Source organism: Aptenodytes forsteri, unplaced genomic scaffold, assembly GCF_000699145.1.
Source record: "Aptenodytes forsteri isolate BGI_AS27 unplaced genomic scaffold, ASM69914v1 Scaffold88, whole genome shotgun sequence".
Taxonomy (NCBI): Eukaryota; Metazoa; Chordata; class Aves; order Sphenisciformes; family Spheniscidae; genus Aptenodytes; species Aptenodytes forsteri.
The window spans coordinates 3,392,105-3,412,903 of NW_008795948.1; the positions used below are offsets into that span (position 1 = coordinate 3,392,105).

Genomic DNA, 20,799 nt, shown 5'->3' on the forward strand with positions numbered 1-20,799 from the left:
AGTTGGCGGGTGGTGAGCAATTGTACTGTGCATCACTTGCTTTGTGTATTATTATTATTATTATCATATTATTATTATTATCATTTTATTTCAATTATTAAACTGTTTTTATCTCAACCCACGAGTTTTTCTAACTTGTGCTCTTCCAATTCTCTCCCCCAGCCCACCGGGGGCGAGGGAGTGAGCGAGCGGCTGCGTGGTGCTTAGTTGCCGACTGAGATTAAACCACGACACTGTCTTTAAAAGGGGGAAGAGAAACTGGAAAATGACACACAAACCAGTTTACCGTCAATCCCTGGGAATGTTTTAGAAGCAAAAATCCCACTGACAGTTTGTAAGCATTTAGAAAACAAGAAGTGGAGTGGCAAATAAGGGGTATTTGTCAAGAATCAAGTCAAACCAGCTTAGTTTCCTTCTGTGACATGGTAACAGGCCTTGCAGGTAGGGAAAAGCCAAATTTAATCAACTTCAAGAAGATTTCTGATGCCGTATCACACAGCATTGTCAGAAGCAAATGAAGGAAACTGCTCTGAGGCCAGCAAAACTGGCTGGGTCACTGCTGAGAGTTAGCAGTGAGTCACTGTCACCATGGAAAGATATATCACATGGGGTCTGCAGAGACTCCCTTAGGTCAAGGGTTATTCAGTATTTCATTAGTCAGCTGGATAATGAATAAGCAAAGTGGTTATTTAAGATGTAACATCAACCTGGGAGGTTATAAGCAATGCTGGGGGAGAGGACTAGAATTCTAAATCATACAGACAAGTTGAAAAAAAGGGTCTAAAAACAGAATAAAATTTGATAAGGATGAGAACAAGGTGCTACACTTCATCAGGAATAATCAACGGCTCGTATTTAGAATGGGGAACAGCAGGTTAAGTGGCACTTCTACGGTGCAGCTACGGAGTCACAAGCTGAAATCAGTCTACACTATTCTGTCATTGCCAAAAAAATGCAAATATACTGGGATATACAAAAAAAGTGCAAGAGCTTAGACTGCCTTCAGCAGAAGGTCTGAGCTGTAGTACTGCATCTGGTTTGGTCACTGCAATACTAGGAACCAGCAGAGACACCAACAGCAGCAGAAATAACCAGAGGTTTAAATTGCATGAAGGAGGCACCACCAAAGCCCCTGGAAAACTTCTTAATAATAGGGATGGCACTGGGATGGATTGCCTGTGAAAGACAGGGTGATATTTAAGCCTGTAGGTATAAGTTAGACATCATTTGGGAATGGCATTGGGATAGTTGGCCCCACATAAAGACAAGGGATGGACTGGGTGATTTCTTACGGATACCTTTCCCTTCCTGTTTTTCATGATTTTATGATTACAAGAATCATTTTGCTTCCCAGGCAGTCACTTCCCAGCCCTCTGTGTTGTAATTCCAGCATAAACACAGACACCCCTGGGAGAAACACATTGCCCTTGTGCAGCATCTGAAATCCAGACTGACTGTTTCTCCTTCCTCAGTTATCAGGGCAAAGGCAATGTTTTTCTGGTCTGAGCAAGTATGATAGCTAGAAAACATTCCCATTTAGGGATGGGTCACTGATAAAGGAATTCAGAGACATTTGGCTGCAGGGCAGCTGCCAGGGCCCACAGCTTCTTAATCCTCCTTTAAATAATTATTTCACAGTCTTGCAAATGAATTGAGAGGTGAGAGGCTGGTGCACTATAGATGTTTCAGTGCATAAACAGAATAAATGGTATTGTCTTTTTTTCTGACAGCCATCTCAAGCCTTGAGAAGGACTGAAAATTAAAGCACCCTATACTTATCTTGTCCCTCATGCCGTGAGATAATGATTCACCTTTGCTTGATGGCTCAGTATCTTCTTTAAACACTAAGTCAGAGCTTTGGTGGGGAAAAAAAGTCTCCCTCATGAAATGACAAATTTGTTCTTGGCATCATTGCCTGATAAGTTCCCCATCTTAGAGCTTCCTGGAAAACCCTTCAAGAATCCAACCACAAGCTGAACCTTGGTCAGACTATGAGGCTTCAAGACACTGCAGCTGTCCCAAAATCCATGTGACACTGCAAAACAGGGATGTGGCTGCAAATAGGGAGTATGATAGAAACTTAGCACCAAGATCCTTTGATGCAGGAGCTAGTCAACTCCAAGAGGCCTCTTTCACCACAGTGTAAGATGTGGGAAAGCATCCAGGCTTGATCAGTTCGCCAAAAATCAACTGAAGCCAAGTGTGACAAGCATCTTTAAACACCTTCTAAAGCCTAGAATGCTTTCACAGGAGGGGCTGCTGTCAAGCTATTGTGAAATGAAGGTCAGTTCAGGCTTTTGATTCCAAGAAAAAGTAAGAACCACTGGCAAAATACCAGTTTTCCTAGTTTATATTTGAGGTTTGCATTGGACTGCTGGAAATCCAGCAACTGATGACTGTGCTGGACATGGGGTAAATTTACAGCATAGACAAGAGTTGTGTACTGTTTGTGTACACTCAGCCTGAATGCCACTGACAGTGAAGCTGAGCTATTTGCCTTGCTACTGCCAGTCTTATCCCTGTCTAGGAAGGTATAAGCATGTAATTTTTTACTTGCTATAGAATTGTGTGCAAAAATCCCTTCTGAATTCATGTGTTCTGAGAGTAGTTGATGTTCAGGAAGAACCTGTTCGTTGTTTTTTTAAGTGCTGGGGTTTGGGCACGTTATTCTGTGGCTACCAAAACCAAAGTAACAAAAGGCACAGGCAGTTCTCCTCTGCACAGCCTGTATGTGCATACAGAAAGGGGAGGTGGGGAGATCTCATTTCATTTTAGAAAAGCTATTGACTTCTAGGACATGGTTCAACCTTCCATGGGTAAAATACAGTCTGATTTTACATTGCATATAAAGTAAACCATACTTTAAATGTGCAATATACCAGCTGTCAAAAGGCATTTAAACATCGTTCAGTTCCCACTTCAATGCAAGATTGAATTGCGCATTAATTATATTCAGTGCTGTTGGCTGAAACCAGATACTTTTCACAAGCTGGATGCTTTATTACAGTGTAGATATAGTCCAGGACGAATGCAAGAGCTGCTTAGGCAAGAAACCATGTGTATCAAATTTACTGCATGGATGAAGTTCTGCCCTTTAACCGGGGAAGAGAAATAACCCACAATGCCCAGAGCTTTGAAAGTCAACTTATAGCACTAAAGATGGCCTCCAGTGAAAGCCTTGACTATAAGCATTCACAAATGCTGGTAACTTTGATTTTGGTCTAAAAGTTTGTGTCTCTCCCCAGCCCCTGTATTAAACTGAGAGTTTCATAGTGAAACCGTGGTCATCTTTTTGGGTTGTGGTCGAGAGCTGAATAGATACCACCTCATTAAACCTCGTATCACTAGCAATTTTAAAGTCTGTTGGGATTTATGCAAAGGAAAATGCCAAGTTTCACCAAGCTCAGTGCAGAAGCCACACAATCTGATAAATTTTGTCAATATTGTTTGCCTAAATGAGCATTGATTTGCTCAAAAGTTAGTCCGATTTGACATAAAAATGTAGTTTATGTGAGGAGATCTTTCCATTAATTTGGACTAGACACAATTCTGTTATACAGAGAAGCTCCTACACTTTCTGCTCATTTTGTAGAAGAGCCCTTTACATAAATAAGCTTATGCACGTCAAATCGGCATGCATTAAACGTTCTTTGCACTTAAAGCTAAATAGAAGCTGTGTTTTGTCTCTACATTCTCTAACAATTAACACAAGACCGTAACTGCTGTAATGCAACAACTGCCACTTCAGAGCAAAAAAAATCTGCTGTATTTACACTTTCCCAGTAACGTGATTCCTTCATTTCTCTGTCAGTGGTACCTACTGGCTTTTGCATTGCCAAATATTTTATGGAGTTTAGGAATAAAATAAAGGATTAGGGTAAAAATAAAGTTCTAATCTTAAAAAAATAAATGAAAATAGCATCAATGCTTAGAAAACATCTAACAATTATATGTAGCTCAGGGCTGAGGCTGCCATTATGTTTGCCCGAGCATGAACATTAAGTGTTAAGTGCAGCTATTAATGCATACACTCAGAAAATTCAGATCCCCCCACCCCAAAACAAGAACTTGAATACCAGCCTCCCTTGAAAGCTGTGTCCTGCTTACCCTACGGAACGGTCTAACTTGCATCACCAGTCAGCAGTCTTTCAGGTTGATTTGGACTCTCAAAGAAGAGTGAAGCTATATAAAGAATAATGAGAGAGTTGCCAGTCCTGTTCCATTTTCAGACTCTATTGACAAAGAGAACAAGCTATAGTTTTGTCACCTAAATGACCAGAAAAGTGCAGTATCACTTACTTTGATTTAAACAGCAAAAGGCACTCAAGGCTAATGAAGACAAGCTGATATGTTAGTAGGTTTTCAGCAAGTGCATGGTTCAGAGCAGAAATCAAATGATGACAGCCTTGACTGTCAGGAAAGAAAAGTGTAGGCAGTCCAATGTAAGAAATAGAATATATGCAGATATTTGCATTTCCTTTCTCACGGCATCCATGCCTGGAACTCTTTTTCTTATGTTTTAAGCCACTTTTTAAAATTCAGGAGCTTAGAGGCCTTGAAAATACCATCTCTGCCACTCCTCGTCTCTACGAAGTTACAGTCAGAACAGCAAGCTGGAGTTAGAAGGTTAAGGAATATCTACGTGGAGATTAAACTGCATAAACCTATGCATAAAAACAAATACTATGCTTGAAACTAGAGCAACAGGCCAGCATATTTTACATTGTGATTTTTATTTAATAAGTTCACAACACCTGGAGGTGTGACGGCCACCTTCCAGTGCTATTGACATGACAACTTCTTTGCCCCAGACAGCTTTCAGTGCAGTCACAAAGCAAGAGACAACTACATAATGCAGTACAGGGAATAAAACAGGACAAGGTGTATGGTGAGAAGGATGCATGCATGTTCTGATGGCCCTATTAAATACATATGAAACAACAGTTTGGATTTAACAGGGACCTTTGGATTTTGAGGAGAAAAAATGCACTTCTTGGAGGAGGCACAGCAGCAGTTTTAAGTATGATGGGAAGAGAAAGCCTGTTTGTACTAACGGTTTCATTTTTTATGTTAAAAATGTCAGGCTTTCAGAGGGCAGAGAAAATACTGTATGTATAGATGAAGAGGAACAAGAGGCAAAACAGTGCCAGAGCCATCAAAGACATAGGACCATAAGTCTGGAGATTTCCCAGCTCAGCAGCATGACCACAGCAACAATCATTTTCAGACATTTTTCACATGCACAAGTGTTTGCTACTCATGAGTGCATCGCTGCAAGATTTCTTTATGGCAGAGGAGAGATGATCTGCATATCCAATGGTCAGCACAAAGGACAGCTAGGACAGTGACTTGAGCAAAAAGCCAAGACAGAAGCAGAGGAAAGGCCACAGGGCAAGGAGTGAAAGCTAGACAGGACTGGGCTTGTATACTATGTAGAAGACGTTAATATCCAAGTAATTATATAGCTTCTTCCTGGCAGTAGGCAAATGTTTTGCAGTAGCATTTCTTTCCCTTCAAAAAGGAGCCTTTACTCCTCCCTTTGGAGTGGTCTCTGCAGTGTCCTGGGCTGCGGAAGTAGGGCCGCTGGCCTACTTAATGGTGCCCTGTCCTCGGGCAATGGGGAAACCCAGAACTTCAAGACTTTCTAAAAGTGTTTGTTTCTAAGGGATAAAAAGGAGTGGCTCTCTGGAATGCAGGGAGGTTTGCTTTATGAATTTGGGAAGAGGTTCATTTCTACACATAAGAACAACTGCACCAGATCACACCAAAGACCCTTCTGAGGCCAGTATCTCATCACTAGCACTGACCAATAAGAAATGTGTAAGGAAAAATATAAACCCAGGTCAACTACAATGTCTTCCTACAACGCTGTTAACCTGCAACAACTTGTGGTTCAGGGACCTCCTGAATCAAAGTTGGTGTTTTTATATTTAACAGTTTGAATAGGATTTTCAGGCATGAGTCTGAACAGCTGCTTTTTAAACCCACGTAAATTTTTAGCATCAGCAACATCCTGCAATGAGGACTTCCACAACTGAAACACGCGGTAGGTCAAGAACGTTATCCTCCTATTTGCTCTGACCCTGCCTCCAGCTGGTTTCATTCAGTGCACCCCACTTCCTTCTTTGGGAAGGGACAGCAAACAGTCATTCTCTGGTCACTCATGGTTTTATAAGCTTCTATCATCTCCTTCTTCAGTCATCTCTTGTCCAGACTGAAGACTCCTAGTCTGTACATTACTTCAGATTATCCTAGCTGCTTTTGTCAGCGGTTTATCTGGTTCTGCTGTATTCTTTTGCTCTATAGAAACGGTCTTGACTCCTGTCACTGTGTCATATTAAACCTGAGTTTACGTATTCAAATCCTTCAAAACTTTCTGTTCACTTGCCTGGAACAGATATTCTGGCTGCTGGGTGCAATTCCCAGACCTCCCTGCTAATCCTTTCTTAGAACTGGTGGCATATTAGCTGTCTTCTGTTCTCCTGCTATTTTGGTGGTTTTGAAAAAGAGGTAATACAGAACAGTCATTCAACTAAAGGAAAATAGGTAAGGTGGGCTTTAAAGCATCATACAGCAATTTCCGCTAAGAAATTCCTGGTTCTAATGGATCTTCTGCAGACTGAAAGGAATCTTTAATTTTTCAGATTCTGAGGAATAGAATGAGAAAGTTATTCCCCTTTCCCCATCTACTCCCCTCCTGGCTGCTTTCTCAATAGCAACAGCTATTATGTCCTGTATCTCACTACCCCAGTTATGGTGATGTGAATCAGGAGGTAGAGGTGTGGCAAAATGACTGAAGGAAAGTATTTCCACATGGTCAGATTTTCTTTTGTTCAAGCAGACACCAAGGGAAAAATTCATCAAGATCTACAGGTGTTTCCAGTTGTGCCAGAACATCTATTACTCAACGCCAGGCAAAATCAGCAGCTGACCATGGCCGGGCTCCTGTCCACACCTATAACAAGCTGGTGAGCTTACAGCATCCTGCTGGACAGTCCATGGATTAACTCAGCTTTGGGAGCAGAGTTTTCACCACCAAACTGTTCTGGGACTTTCTCCAAGTTCTGCAATGGGAATATTGGCTTCCCAGGTAAAAAGAGGCCCTTCCCACAATGTCTTCACTGGACAGGGAATGAGATATCAGTGTTGCTTGGCACCGTGTTCACTCACTTCATGGTAAATTGGAGTGCCATTCATTGCTCCTGCAGTGCTGCCAGTTGGATGTAAAGGGACTGCTGACCTGAGGAGTATCAGCCCCACTGCCCACACTTGCAGTGACCACACACAGAGCCATCAGGACAGGGGGCCAGGGGTTCACCGAGAAATCCCTGGGCCTAGAGAGAGGGCAGTGCCAGACTGGAAGGGGGAAAGGAGGTCGCGCTGGAGAGGAGAGCCAAGGCAGGTCCAGAGCAAAGCAGAGGAACAAAGCCAAGCTAGCACAAGACGGGGATGACCCAAGTACAGCAAAAGCCAAGAAGCTCTGCGAAGCCGTTCTGCTACAGCCAGGATCAGCTGAAGCCCTCTAAAGGAGGCTTTGCTCCAAGAAGTCCAGAAAATACTCTGCCATGCATGAGTAAGGACTGCTGCCCCTTCCCACTCTCCAGGAGTGGAGCTGCTGGTGAGGCTTGCAGTTACTCTTATTTTGCCCAGCAGCCAGATATGAGCAGTGGCAGTGCTCCCATGCTGTGTGAACAGGCTTAGTGGAAAACACACACCACAGGTGCTCCTTGAGGGAATTTGGAAAAATAACATTAGAATCCCCTCTCCAGTTCATACTGAGCTTCTGTGCTGGCCTATGTTCTGGACCCATGCAAAAGGGCATGCTGCACTTCTCAGCGTGCAGGAATTGGTTTTCCAAGCCCTGGACAAGCTTGGCAAGCCACTGAGGCTGTCTATCGTGTTCCCCTACTCCCCCAGCTGCTTGTTACCATACCTACAGCTGCACTGGCAGAGCAGTAGTTGTGTTTCCTCTCTCATCCACTTCCAGCAAAGTCCCACCAGTTTAGTCAGAGAAGTAAGGCCGCAGGCAGGCACTTTCTTCCAAAATCAGCTGAAGAGATTTTGGCCTTCAGATGTCCACCTCCCATCCACTCCCCAAGCCAGGTTAGCACCCCACAGCCCCACTGTTGGAGTGGTTCAAGACGGCCCTAAATCACATCAAACAAACTCAGAGCATCTACTCAAACCGCTCAGCCTAATTCAGACTTGTGAGTGGACACGTATCTTAGAATAAAGTGGTAGAGTTGAGGATAAAAGTCATCTCAGCTTTCAGGTACACAAGTCTTTCTTCATGCCTGAAACAAAAAAAGCAGCTTTCAAAGGCAACTACAAAGAAAGACCAAAATGTTCAGAGTTCAGTCCATCACAGAATGGACCAAATATGTGTGACCTAACCACTGTGTTTCACCTAAACTTTCAAAGGACTACAAAGAAAGACCAAAATGTTCAGAGTTCAGTCCATCACAGAATGGACCAAATATGTGTGACCTAACCACTGTGTTTCACCTAAAGTAAAATAAGGAGCAGTCTCATGAAGAAACTTCTTGGCACTGCTCGGAGCTTTCTTCAATGTGACGTTGAGCAGTTGCTGGTGGTAGCATTTGGTATACCCGGAACTGGCAAGGCTGCCTAGTCATACCCTTATTCTCCTTTCTACTCTATCCATTTGACCTGCTAAGATAAAGCTATTTAGAGATACAGTGGGTTAAGAATGGACTGTCCAGGGAAGGAGAGGAAGAAACTAAAGGTTTTAATTAAGACAATACTCTTATGCAGGATACCAGAAAACTCAGCCCTAAGATATAAACCGTTTTGGTCCAACTACAGCACACATATACCTCCTCATGACACATACCTCATAACAGCTGACAGAACTACAACATGCATGAATGTGGTCACAGTGCAGACAACAAATAGAAAAGACTTCCATCATCTTTAATACACAGGCAAAGCCTACAGAGACCACAATTCCCTGTCTCCATATAACTGGGTAAGGTGCCACAGAGATATGTTCATATTAGAGACAAAAAACAGCTGCAAGTGTCTCTAGAGCACTGCTGGCCATATTTATCTTGTGGGTTACACTTGGCCAACTCTGATTTAAAAAACAAAGCAGGCACATTTCTCCCCCACTCTAATACCAAGTAACAGATTTACTGAATTGAGTCCTTACTGGCTCAGATGGTGGATGTGAAAAAAGGGTACTCTTAAAAAAAAACAGAACAGACAAATACATAAACCAGTGGATGTGAAAAGAGGGTACTCTTTTAAAAAAAAACAGAACAGACAAATACATAAGACACAGCCCCCCAGTTTCCTCAGTATATTGGGGCATGCATGCTTGCAACATGAACTCCAGCTGTATTTTATACAGCTGCATTTTAAAAACCACTGAACAGGTGATACTCCTTAGCTGGCCTCCAGGATTCAGTTCAGCAGATTTGCAGTTACACAGTCGCACAGATTTCTCTTTTCCACCTGAAGAAGCAGAGTTTCTGTCTATAAGAGGGAAAGCAAACATCAAGAAACAAGTGTCAGCACTGTAAAACTAACTAGCTCCCAAAGAAAGATCCATTTTACTTTTGTTTTAAGATTTGGAATTTGTTGTATGAGATGAGGCTTGAGGTAAAAATCAGAGTTATTTCTTACTGCTCTGCTAAATAATTTAGCTTTTGCGTGATTAATTGGCATATCAACATGGCAATACTTCCTGTGACATGGAAAAATTCAGTCTGGCACACATTCATGTTTTTCACATTAGTACATTCAGTATGTGTCTGGGTGCTGTTATTTTTGTTTAACGTTATTAGTCTTTCTTACAATCTTACTTCAACTGCACAAACTGGAACATAAGCTCTCAAGTCCATGAGAGGCTTAAAAAAAACCCCAAAAACCTGTCAGAAGTTTTCTTTTTACTTAAAAACAGACTGAAAAAATTAAATTTAGAGTATTACAGCCTGGACTCACTGTTGAAAGTTATACAGAGAAAGTAAGGCATAATTTAATCATAGAATATCTGAAGTTGGAAGGGACCCATAAGGATCATCAAGTCCAACTCCCAGCTCCTCACAGGACTACCTAAAACTAAACCATATGACTAAGAGCGTTGTCCAGATGCTTCTTGAACTCTGACAGGCTTGGTGCCATGACCACTTCCCGGGGAGCCTGTTCCAGTGACCAACCACCCTCTCAGTGAAGAAATTTACTTCTGTTTTAACTTCTTCTGCTTCACTGTTGTTACTGTTAATATGCTGTTGGAGCCTAAAATAGACAACAGGTGCTGAGCTGGCATACAGCCGTCACAGTTGAAACATGTGATGAGATTGCTGGCTTCTTTAAGGAAAGGGGTCCCAAACTGGTGAAAGCAGAGGTCCCCCAGTTGAACTGGGGTTCATCAATATCAGGTGATCATTGCTGCCCACAGGGATTTTCTGGAGCAATGAGGGCGGATTGGGAACTTCTCAGAGCTGGAGCTGGGTATGATCAGAAAGGCCTGCACCCTCTCAGCCTACCTGTGCGAGAAGGGACTGAGGACCAGGGAAGGGACAGCAGGGCTGCATAAGGGAAATTTAGGAATCCTTCCTCTCTAGCACACACAGAGTTTGGTTTTCCTGGCTGTTTGGAGCACTTGTGACTTCAGTAGGTGCATGATGGAGCACAGAGCTGTTTGACATCAACATCATATCTTCATCTCAGTTTGTCTATCATGAGCTGAAGCTGTATCTGAGAATCAGTCTGATCCAAGAGAGGACTTCCTCCTTATTGTCATGGGACACACTAGCTGTGGGAACTCCACTCACCAAATTAATCCCCACTGGTGTAATCCCCAGCTACACAAAAAAAGGGCATTATGAACACTACCAGCTCTAAATGCCAGTGAAATCCATCCTTAATCTGCCTGTCTTGTGATTTTTGTATGATATGGAATTGCCACGTGATTAAAGGCTGTGTTTTAAAAGCTGTGTTATCCATTGACCCACACCAGCTAAAGGCACTTAGAGCAGAGCTGGGCTGAAGCACCCTGCTTACCACCTGCCTTCTTAGTACAGGAAAAGCTATCTTTTTTTTCCAGTTTTTTTTCCCCAGATGATAAATCACTAGACACAGCCTTGTGGTTCTGTATTAAATCAGGTATCGCTTTTGATTGTTTCAGCTGCCCTGCAGAACTGGAAAGATCTGATCAGACTTTGCTAATCACCTAAAAGACACTCAAATCACCACCTTCTAACCATCTCCTTGACATCATTTGCAATAGTTTGAATAAGGGAGGCTGACAGCATGCCAACAGCTTTGGAGCTAAGCCCCAAGGCTGCTTACCATCTTATATATCTTTAATAACATTTCCAAGCCTTTGTTTTTACTTTCATGGGCACATCTAAATTAATGTGCTTTGAACATTCCAAATAACCATTGACAGTTTAGAAAGGAATAAAGAACAAAATGAATGGCACTAAATACAGCTTTGCTGACTGTTTTGTGAGCATGATCACAAAACCATTTGCACAGAGATTTGTTATTATCCCCTGGTGGGATAAAGCACGTTTTAAAAAAATCCAAAAAACAAAAAAAAACAGAAAAAACCAAACAGGGCAGGGTCCAGATTCTGAACCTACAAAAAAGCTGATAAGTTCCAGCTAAAAATGCAGGCCCTGAGCTCTTTAAGGCTGTAATGCAATGTCCGCTGGTTAACTCTGAAAAACGTGCTGGAATTTTGAAAATAAGTGTCTATAGTGCAGACTTACAGTGAACTGTGTAGCCCATGGACTGGATTTGTTTTACAGGATTTGTTTTATGGCCTGCTCCCTGCTGGCCTCTGTCTTGAGCAGCTTTTAGATGCAGTAGGGAGCTGGCTGTGAACTGGCTGAATGGTTTTGATGGTAGCAGCTCCCTCCCAGCAGTACAAGAACCCTCTCCCTAGTTCATGATCAGAGCTGCACCTGCCACATACTGCACTTTGGCCAAGTGGTGAATCACAGATATCCCCAGAAAAGATTGCCCAGAGTTGGTTACTGCTGTTAAAACAACTAATCCAACCTGCAGCCTGCTCCAAGGGGCCAGCAGCAACGGAAGGGTGGAAAACAGTATGCAGGGGGGCAAACAGATCTGGTATGTGCATGGATAGTAGCCAGCCTCTCAGAGGTGGTCTGTGACCCTTCTCTTACCACATGAGTAAAATGCAGCTAGCCTGTCAATCAGTAAGTGATCATCACATCAGTGTAGGTTACAAGAATGTCTAGTCTTGAGAAAGGAAGGAGATATAGCCTATGGCCCCCATAAAAGGTTATGATGTGACCTATGCTAGAGCCAGTTTGCTTTGTGAGACACCATGCAGATAACACAGGGCCAAATTAAGTGTGAAAACTCTTGAGTTGTGCAATAAAACTATATGGTTTCCCCTGTACAGAACTGCACGGTGAGATTTGCAGGAGGAATTAAATGGGAATTTCCTCTCTAAGCTTTTGGGAATCCCTCCCCCTCCAACACAGTTAGGAGCTGCTTAGTCATCATCTAAAAATCTTGCCTGCAAACAAAAGAGAGTTTTTCAAGGAAATTAGTGTCTCCAGTGGGAATATTAACAAAGGGAATTGTATTTTTGGGGACAGAAACATTTGCCCCACTAAGCAGCAAAACAGACTAAAATAGTCAAATGTAAAATATATATGTGGCTGAAAGCAATTGTCTTAAAACTCCCAGTTTGCATCAAATTAGGCCACAGATGAATAATAAAACTAAGAATTGAAACGCTGCAGAAGGCAGTTCCAAGAAGCCCTCAACTATTAAATGTTTCCATGCCTTTTGAAGATGTAGGCAGAATTCCTAGCTTAATGACTGGAATAGGCCTGTCCTAGTCCAGAAGCACTGAAGGATCTCAATATGGATTAAATTATTTAGATTTTAAAGTGATAAGGAAGCGATAGGTTTGTTTTGGTGAGAACATATCATGGAGCCACATTTTCAGGCTTGCTGTCAAATCTACAACTGTGAAAGTCAATAATAGGACAATCCTCTCAACTGAACCTTTTTTGTATCCTCATTTCCTCTCCATGGCTGTCCTTTATTTTTATTTTTTAAAAAGTATTAAAACACAGTTGCTATCTCTGGGGGTCTTACTGCTACTCCTGCTTTGGATATCTGTATTTTATAAACCTTCTCTCTTGGTCTGCAAGCTGTAGGTGTCATAAAGGTCACTGCCATAGCCAGACAACCAGAGAAGATTTTAGTAGTTGAGGTATTTTTTAATCAAGATTTAGAAATGCTGGTGAAAAGTTCGAAGGGTTGTAAAAGAAGGAAAAGGTGTGCTAGAACTACTTTACAGCACAATCTGAACATCTTGTTTGGGCTGTATACAGTGCTCAGCAGATGTATTCGTTAACAAGATTTCTTCATGAAGGAGCCCAAAATACATTTGACCCATAATTATTGAACAGATTTTGTTTAACTGTAAATGTGCTACATACCAATCTGGTTGTGCTGGAATGTTTGTTTGGTTTTTGCAGTATGTCACAATTAAAGGCATCTTCATTCCTGCACCTGCATTTTCACCCAAACATCATGGACCCTGCTTGGACTTACCTCAAACCATTGTTCAAAGATACCAGTTTGCAGGCTTTGAACTGTGAACAACCTTGACCATAGATTAGAACAGCAAAAAAAGTTTGAGCACCTTCTGTTGAAAAATCTGTGCAAGAGTGTAGATATAGCACTTCAGCTACAGGGTACACAGGAGGTGGGGAAAAAGCTACCCTCCTGAGACACCGCTATCTGACAGCAGCTGGGATACAGCTAGTCACAGATTGCAGGTTGCAGTAGCAAGAGACAGATTCAACTTCCCTCACAGAAGGAAGATACCAACCTTGGCAAATTCTCCACACTGACTGCAAGCCAAACAAGTTTCGTTCCCTGTGCTGTTCTACTTTGTGGCATTTTTCATCATTATGGAATCAGAGCAATATAAAAAGTATCTACGAGATTATGTTTCCTCCCTTAGCCTCTCCCCAGGGGTAAAAGCATGTGCAGGGGAGTATTTTATTTCAGTAGGCTTTTTGTTTGAGCTGGCTCTCTCCTTTTGGGTAATAAATATAAATGATGCTCTTACCTTACTCCCCCGAACATAAAAACAAAGGTGTGCGCTCAGCAGAATAGCAGCGCTAATGGCTGTAACTCAGCAAGAGAAGGATAGAGGGCTGAGGACTTTCAGTTCACTCTTTCCTAAGCTTCCTAGTGTCCCTGATACCCCAAGGCAGAAGAATTCCACAGATTATTGCATAGAGAGGTGAAATGTAATTACCCAGTCTCACCTTAGAAGATAGGACAGTACAGTTGACTGTCTTGTGCAAAATCCATCCACCTTATCTATTTTTATCCACAGCATTTTCTTCCATATTAAAAAAAGAAATTGAATGTTTCCTTACCCTCGTGTCTAGATTATATGCTGTCTTCTTTAAATCCTGCAGAGCCCTCTGCATGAACTCAAACGCGTGGCAATCAACACAGGGACGACCTAGGAGAGCATTTAGTAGAGCATTTAGTAGAGAATCATGACTATGTGGCATGAAGTATTAAGTAGAAGGAATAAACAGTGATTTTGAGTATGAGGAAGAGCTACAGAAAAGAGTCCACAGAGTGAGTACTGATGTATGTACTCTTGAACAATCCAGGTTATTTTAAGTGGTCCATCATGATGGTCCACCCGGTCTCTCAATGACAAAAGAATTACTTCAACAAATGTGCATTAAAAATTTTCTTCCTCCTTTATTGCTGTTCCCCTCGTCCTTCTCTTGTCACAGTTCATAGTGTGGAAACACTAAACCCGTAACTTGAGTCTTTCATTTTGCTCCACCAACGCTGAGCACATTTTCAACCTCATCTTCAGATTTTTCAGAAATTACCTCTGAAACCATGAACCTGTTCCCTGGAAAATCTTGTCTCCTAATCTCACGAACTTGAGCTCTAAATAGAAAGCTAATAGAATAAAATTGACTACATTATCACGAAGACAGATCACTTAGCCTCTAACTTTGAATTTGATACAGCTTTGTCCAAAGCTGGTGAAGCAAGCAGCAGATAAACACAATGCCCTGTCATTAGTGGGCATTGCTGATAAGCAGAACTGCTGCATTCTGGACTAATTGCAGTGTTTAAGATAGTATTCCCGTATCTAGATATCCAGACTGAAGGTCACAAGGCTTGCTTTGCCTTGATCATCATGTAACACAAAGCTGTGCCCTAACAGATAGCAGTACTGAGACAGAACAAATATAGACATGATGAAACGTCTTCGAATCATCAGGCTCTACATATGCTCTTATTTGCTTCTCAGTGCCTGTGCCTCTCTGACAACTTCATAGGAAATATTGCGCAAGTGAGAAATTCTGAGCACAGGTTTAGTTTGCTCTTTGAGGTCTGGTAAGGAAGAGAGGATGAAACCTAGAGTGATGTTGGAAAATCCTGCAGTGTCTGTCAGCCTATTTTGCAAACACTTGATATTTGACTGATTACTACATGCCTCTGATAAGCTGGAGTATGAGCTTCCAGCTCATGATCTGTGTGCTAACCAGCAGACAGGAATCCTGCCTGCTGCAGAAAAGGAGTCTGCCAAATTCTTTAACTGGCTAGAGAAAAAAAAAAAAAAAGATAAAAATAAACATTGAACAGTATTGCAGACCTCCTTTCATTGTTGTACGACCACCGAGATAAAAATAAACATTGAACAGTATTACAGACCTCCTTTCATTGTTGTACGACCACCCAACCTTAGTGTTATTATATATGCACCAGACATAAGGAGAGGACAGCATTTTCCACATCAACCACTTGATGCAAGGACCTGCCATTATGTTTATGATGTACGCTAAACTCAACACAGATCAGCAAAAGAGAATTAGATGGTTGAAGACTGCAAGACTAAGTGTTGATAAAGTGTGCTTTCTTGGCATCTTTGTTGTGAATTTTTTTAATAAAAACTACTGACTTTAATATAGTAGACATTACCAAGAATGAAAGATGTAATGAACAGACAATGTCAGTTGAAAAAAGCAAGTCTCAAGAATGTCTCTGAAAAGCAAACAGGGTGACTCCTGGCATAGAAAGAGCTAACACAATGAAAGGGCTGTACAAAACAAAAAGTACAGAACAGTGGCACATTTCAGGTACAAGCAAGAGAACAACAGGCAGGAGATAAGGGTACAAGAGTGGAGAGCCTTGGATGCAGGAGAAAAACAGCACTGGTATGCTATCAACTTGTGATTTTAAAACATCATAAGCAAGACGTGCACAATAGTTTGAATTATTTGGACAAGCTTCAGTGGTATCAAGTCCTGCAACATTAAAACTACAGTACAAGCTGTATGAGGCGACTGCAGGGTGGTACGTACTTTCAGCTGGTACGGCTGTTCCCGCTTCTTGATCAGATCTAACAGGCTTTGTGAGAAGCAGTGCAACCACAAAAACTAAAGGAACTGTAAGGACCACTCTTCTCAGAAGGCAGGGTGCCAGCATCTTGGGAATTGCTTCTCTGTTTATCAAGAGACACAAACAAGTCAGTGAGGAACATTACAGGTACAAGGTTTTGTTACAAAGAACTTAATGTTCCTGACAGCTAAAGCATTGGCAGTCTACCTTTGAAAGAAAAAAAAATATCAGAAGATCTAGAGCGTGGACAGTAGTTCTCTGTACTTTTCCAGCAGTGCACGTAAAACCCAACTGGGAGAGAATGTCCCTAGACATGAAGGAGAAGATCAGAAGTCCCTAGACAGTTTTTGGTTTCATTTGCAAGCCAGGATGCCAGCAACTTTGCCTGCTCTGTGACTCCAATCTTTTTTCTAACTACACAGTCCCAGACCGGCACATGAATCTGGACAGCTGGTTCACTGTTAGACTTCGAGATCAAAACTGCGGGGATTATAGAGCTGGCTGAAACAGGCCTGAACCTGGAAATGAAAATTTTACCCACTCACTTGCTTCAGTGATGCACCATCTTTTCACAAGTATAATAACTAAAGCTAACTGTTATCATTAACTACGCGCCACACTGATCATAAAAACTTACTCCTTTATGAAAGTAGCTGAAGGAAAAGACTTTTGTTAAACCTCCACAAATTCATAGGTAGAATTTCTAACGGTAAATGCATCAAAACTCTTTGACCTTCTGTTTCCCCTCCTAATCTGGGCTTCAGACTTATTTGCAGCCATCCATTTGTTCCTGAACATCACAGCCAGGCCACACCATGCCCTGAAGATAGGTACAGTCTGGTTCAGCAACACCTCCCCTTCACACAGAGGTAAAATTTTTGATAAGTACACGGGTTTCAAATGAAGCATTTTCTTGATCCAACAGGTAGGCTGTTTGGATCAAGAGGGAACATGGGAAACTTGGACTGGCTCAAGCTGCAACTGTCTATTACAGATTTCAATCCAAGCCTCAAGGATCCTGGCAAACTGCTAGGGTGGTCCTTAGTTCAGCCAAGTTTACGTTCCGTTCCTGTATGTTCAAATGGAAGAAAAAAAGAATCAAATAAAGTTAAGTTGTAGCAAGACAATAAAATCCACATAAAAATTCTCTTTAGCTGAACCCAGGAAAGCAGGACAACATTCTGTCTCTTCCTGATTTTTAAGTCGGTGCATACTAAGCAAAAGATGTTGCATAAGAAAATCAAATCTGCACGTGCTGAATGCAAGTGTACAGCACTCCCCAAACCAACTTGTATTTCATATTTGGAAGGGCAATAGAGGGAGGCAGGAAAGGAAAGGTTTTTCCCCATTTTGCCACAAACACAGAATGGAACAAGCTTGCTCTTTGATATATGCAATCCACCGTTTCAGACACAGCTAATCCGAAGCTGCAAATTCTGCACGAACACTTGCAGCACGTGCAAACCAGCAATTGATCCGGGAAAGGAGCAGCATTATACACATCCCCTTCTTGTGCACCTCAACCTAAACATAAGAGTAGGGAATGGTTCAGAAGCAAGAGACACACACGTACACGTAGAGTCATGGATATATTTGGGCCCACACCAAAAAATAGATCTGGTAATGTAATTCCTATAACCTCAGAACTGGGCTTCCTATCCCTCCCACTATTTAGAAGTGATCTGATGTGATCCTTCCTATTTCTACAATCCTTAAAATAAAGGGATTAAAATCATAACAAGTGGCTTGGGTTTTCTGTTTTAATTAATGGTGATCTGCAATCAAAGCAAGTACAATCAAAGACACCAGGCTTTGCAACAGGATGCAGCAGTGTCTCCAAGTAACAGTAAATTAGGATAATACCAGCCTCCTTTGAAAGCACCTAATGCAGAAGCCTCCTGGTCAGTAGGAGCAAAGGTTATTCTCATAGTTGACTATGAGTGCTAGAAAGGTTCAACAAAACATAGCAGATACGCTGTTAAACTTCTTCAGGGTACCTTACACATCACCCACCCCAGCATCAGCTCAGCTTCATATGTGAGCCCCGCTGCAAAATAATTGCTCCCTGACTGCAGCAGTCACCTCAGGCCACATCTAACTACCGCCTCTTAGTTATTCTGTGGGAATTTGCTGTCTGCGAGGAATAATCACAACAGGCTTCAAGGGTGGTCTCTCTCTGCAGTGCAACTGGGAACGGAGGCAGATCTGTGCACGGACTTCTGTGAAAGAGAAAAGTAATCCCCTCTAACAAAGGAAAAAAATATCAGTACCTGATCTCTCTCTTGTCTTTGTGACGGTCTCTTTGAAATGGCCGCTGCAAACTGCTAACAGAACAAGTGCAGCATTTCTGAGCATGTGCACTGCCTCTTTTTAACCTTCTCTGAAAGAGGTTATTACTATGGGGAGATTTCTGCCATGGCAACAATGCAGAGCACTGCAGCACACAGCACAGATTTAAAGAGGAACAGGCAGTGTCTCCCAGGTCTGGGGAAGGATGTTTCTGCTTTGACGTGTGAGTTCCAGCAGTGACTTACCTGCTCCGGGTAAGGTTTTTAAAGCCGGGCCATTTGATTCATCTCTCTTGAAGTCTGCTAAATGGTTTTCCCAAAGTCTGCTCAGCTGGATGTGGTGCCTGATTCAAGCAACTTGCTTCCCTAGTGCCTGAAAATAACCATGACAAATTACACCTGCTTTATGGGAAACCGGGAAGAACCATGGGATCGCACTCAGAAACTGCAGGACACGTCACAGGTGAGATTTTGGGGAAGGCCAGGAATTGTTCAGTGCACAATCTGCCATTTGAATGGTTCTGAGTTACAGGGGTCATAACCACCCATGCCTGCTTTCCTGGGTGTTTCTGTGATCCCAGTCTCAGGGCTGCCAGGAACTTGAGTCGGAACTCAGAGTAAACTTCACTCCCCTTTTCCAGCCTGCACCTCTGTTCCCCTTTCAATGCCCCACAAGCTATACTCCAGAACAACACTGACGGCGCTTGTGCTGAATGCAATACAATAATGGAGCGCAGATGAAAAAAGTGTTTTTGTCAAAGCAAAGCTAAGTTCAGGGGTCACATCTCCCCCCCCAAACCACATTTCCCATCACAAATTAGACACTAGCAGTTCTTGTTCCAGAGAGAATGAGCACAGCTGAAGGGAGGCGCAGCACTGAGAAGCATGCACAGAACTTCAAAGGGACCGTGCTCTGTGTTTGCTTTAGCCGGTTCAATGGGGACTCAATCTTAAATGCTTTCATGGTGAAAGCTGGGGGCACTCAGTGTCCAGGAAGGTCAGGCACACAACCTTTTTTTTTTCATGAGCAGAAACTCCTTCTCAGAATTATGACCAAATTGCTGGCTAACACTTTTCTTTTCAACATGCTCTATAATCTGTCTCTCCTGTAGAGCCCTAGGGGAATGGTTTGCTCCCATTAATTCCACTTTTTAAGTAAGATGTTAAAACCTCAGGTTGTTCAGTGTGTAACTATGATGCTATATGAAGTTACAGCATCCACGAGCAGAGTCAAGAGGTGATTAATTATAGTACTGCCATCCTTATACATCACAAAAACAGAAAGAAGGGGAAAATAATTTTTAGAGACTGTTCTTTTGGGCACACAAGATTTAGCATTGTTCTTGCAGAGATAACCATGCAGGATTTGGTCTGATTAAGTATCTGCCTATACACAAATTACAAATGCAGAACTTTATTCATGATCATTTTCAGCCATCTAATCTCACACCTTGGCCTCTCTTCCTGATAAATAACATAGATATTCACATCTATATACACACACATCTATATATATACACATGTCTTTTCTTAATCTGTGCTCTTGATCATTCCCAGAAATCTTACCCTGTTCTCCCAAATCCTGTCCTTTCTCTGTCACAACAGTATCGCCAAGCAGCCAGCCCCGGTAGCTTGGGTGTTAATCACCAATTCATTCTTCTAGACCCACGCAATGGGCTTCTGACCCCATTAAATACAATTTTTAAAAATCTGTTTCTGCCATTCTCAGCTGCCAAATTCCTTGCTCTAAGCATCTCATACCAGCTACTGTGATGTCCCTTCTTCAAACTTGTCCTAAATCTACTTGTCCTGCAAGGAATAACTTCCTTTTTAGCATTTTAACCACATTTCTTCTTTATTCACTTCTCCCCATTCTGTACTGTGTTAAGCACCAGCTTTTCTCTTCACTGAAGCTAATATTTTCTCAACTGGAAAATATCAGTTCACCAAGGAGAAGTTTTTCCACAGAGAAGGTAGAGACCCCATTTTAGGATATTTTTACTTGAAAAATGTTTTGAAAAAAATTATTTTGACAATTTTCAAATTGATAATTTCTGGCTTTCTGCTTCAAAGTTATTTCCTTTTAAAACCTAAGCTTAAC

The 20,799-nt window shown here is 42.0% G+C and overlaps 1 protein-coding gene across 1 annotated transcript; it reads right to left on the reverse strand.

Moving 5' to 3' along the window:
* Positions 1-8,892: 8,892 nt before the first annotated feature.
* On the reverse strand, positions 8,893-18,753 carry LOC103904062 (neuropeptide-like protein C4orf48 homolog). Its single transcript, XM_009285405.1, has 5 exons — positions 18,681-18,753; positions 16,374-16,513; positions 14,412-14,500; positions 9,240-9,498; positions 8,893-9,175 (listed from the first exon to the last, which is right to left on the reverse strand). The coding sequence occupies exons 2-4, from the start codon at positions 16,495-16,497 to the stop codon at positions 9,427-9,429; spliced, it is 285 nt and encodes a 94-aa protein (XP_009283680.1). The 5' UTR covers positions 16,498-16,513; positions 18,681-18,753; the 3' UTR covers positions 8,893-9,175; positions 9,240-9,426.
* Between the last annotated feature and the right edge of the window lie 2,046 nt (positions 18,754-20,799).

What these genes read in the sequence shown, in the direction of transcription:
- LOC103904062 (XM_009285405.1), bottom strand. Translation starts at nt 16,497, where the DNA reads ATGCTGGCACCCTGCCTTCTGAGAAGAGTGGTCCTTACAGTTCCTTTA. An exon ending in AACAGCCGTACCAGCTGAAA is followed by an intron (nt 14,501 to 16,373) that starts GTACGTACCACC and finishes ATGCTCTCCTAG; the next exon opens with GTCGTCCCTGTGTTGATTGC. An exon ending in CATATAATCTAGACACGAGG is followed by an intron (nt 9,499 to 14,411) that starts GTAAGGAAACAT and finishes TCCCTCTTATAG; the next exon opens with ACAGAAACTCTGCTTCTTCA.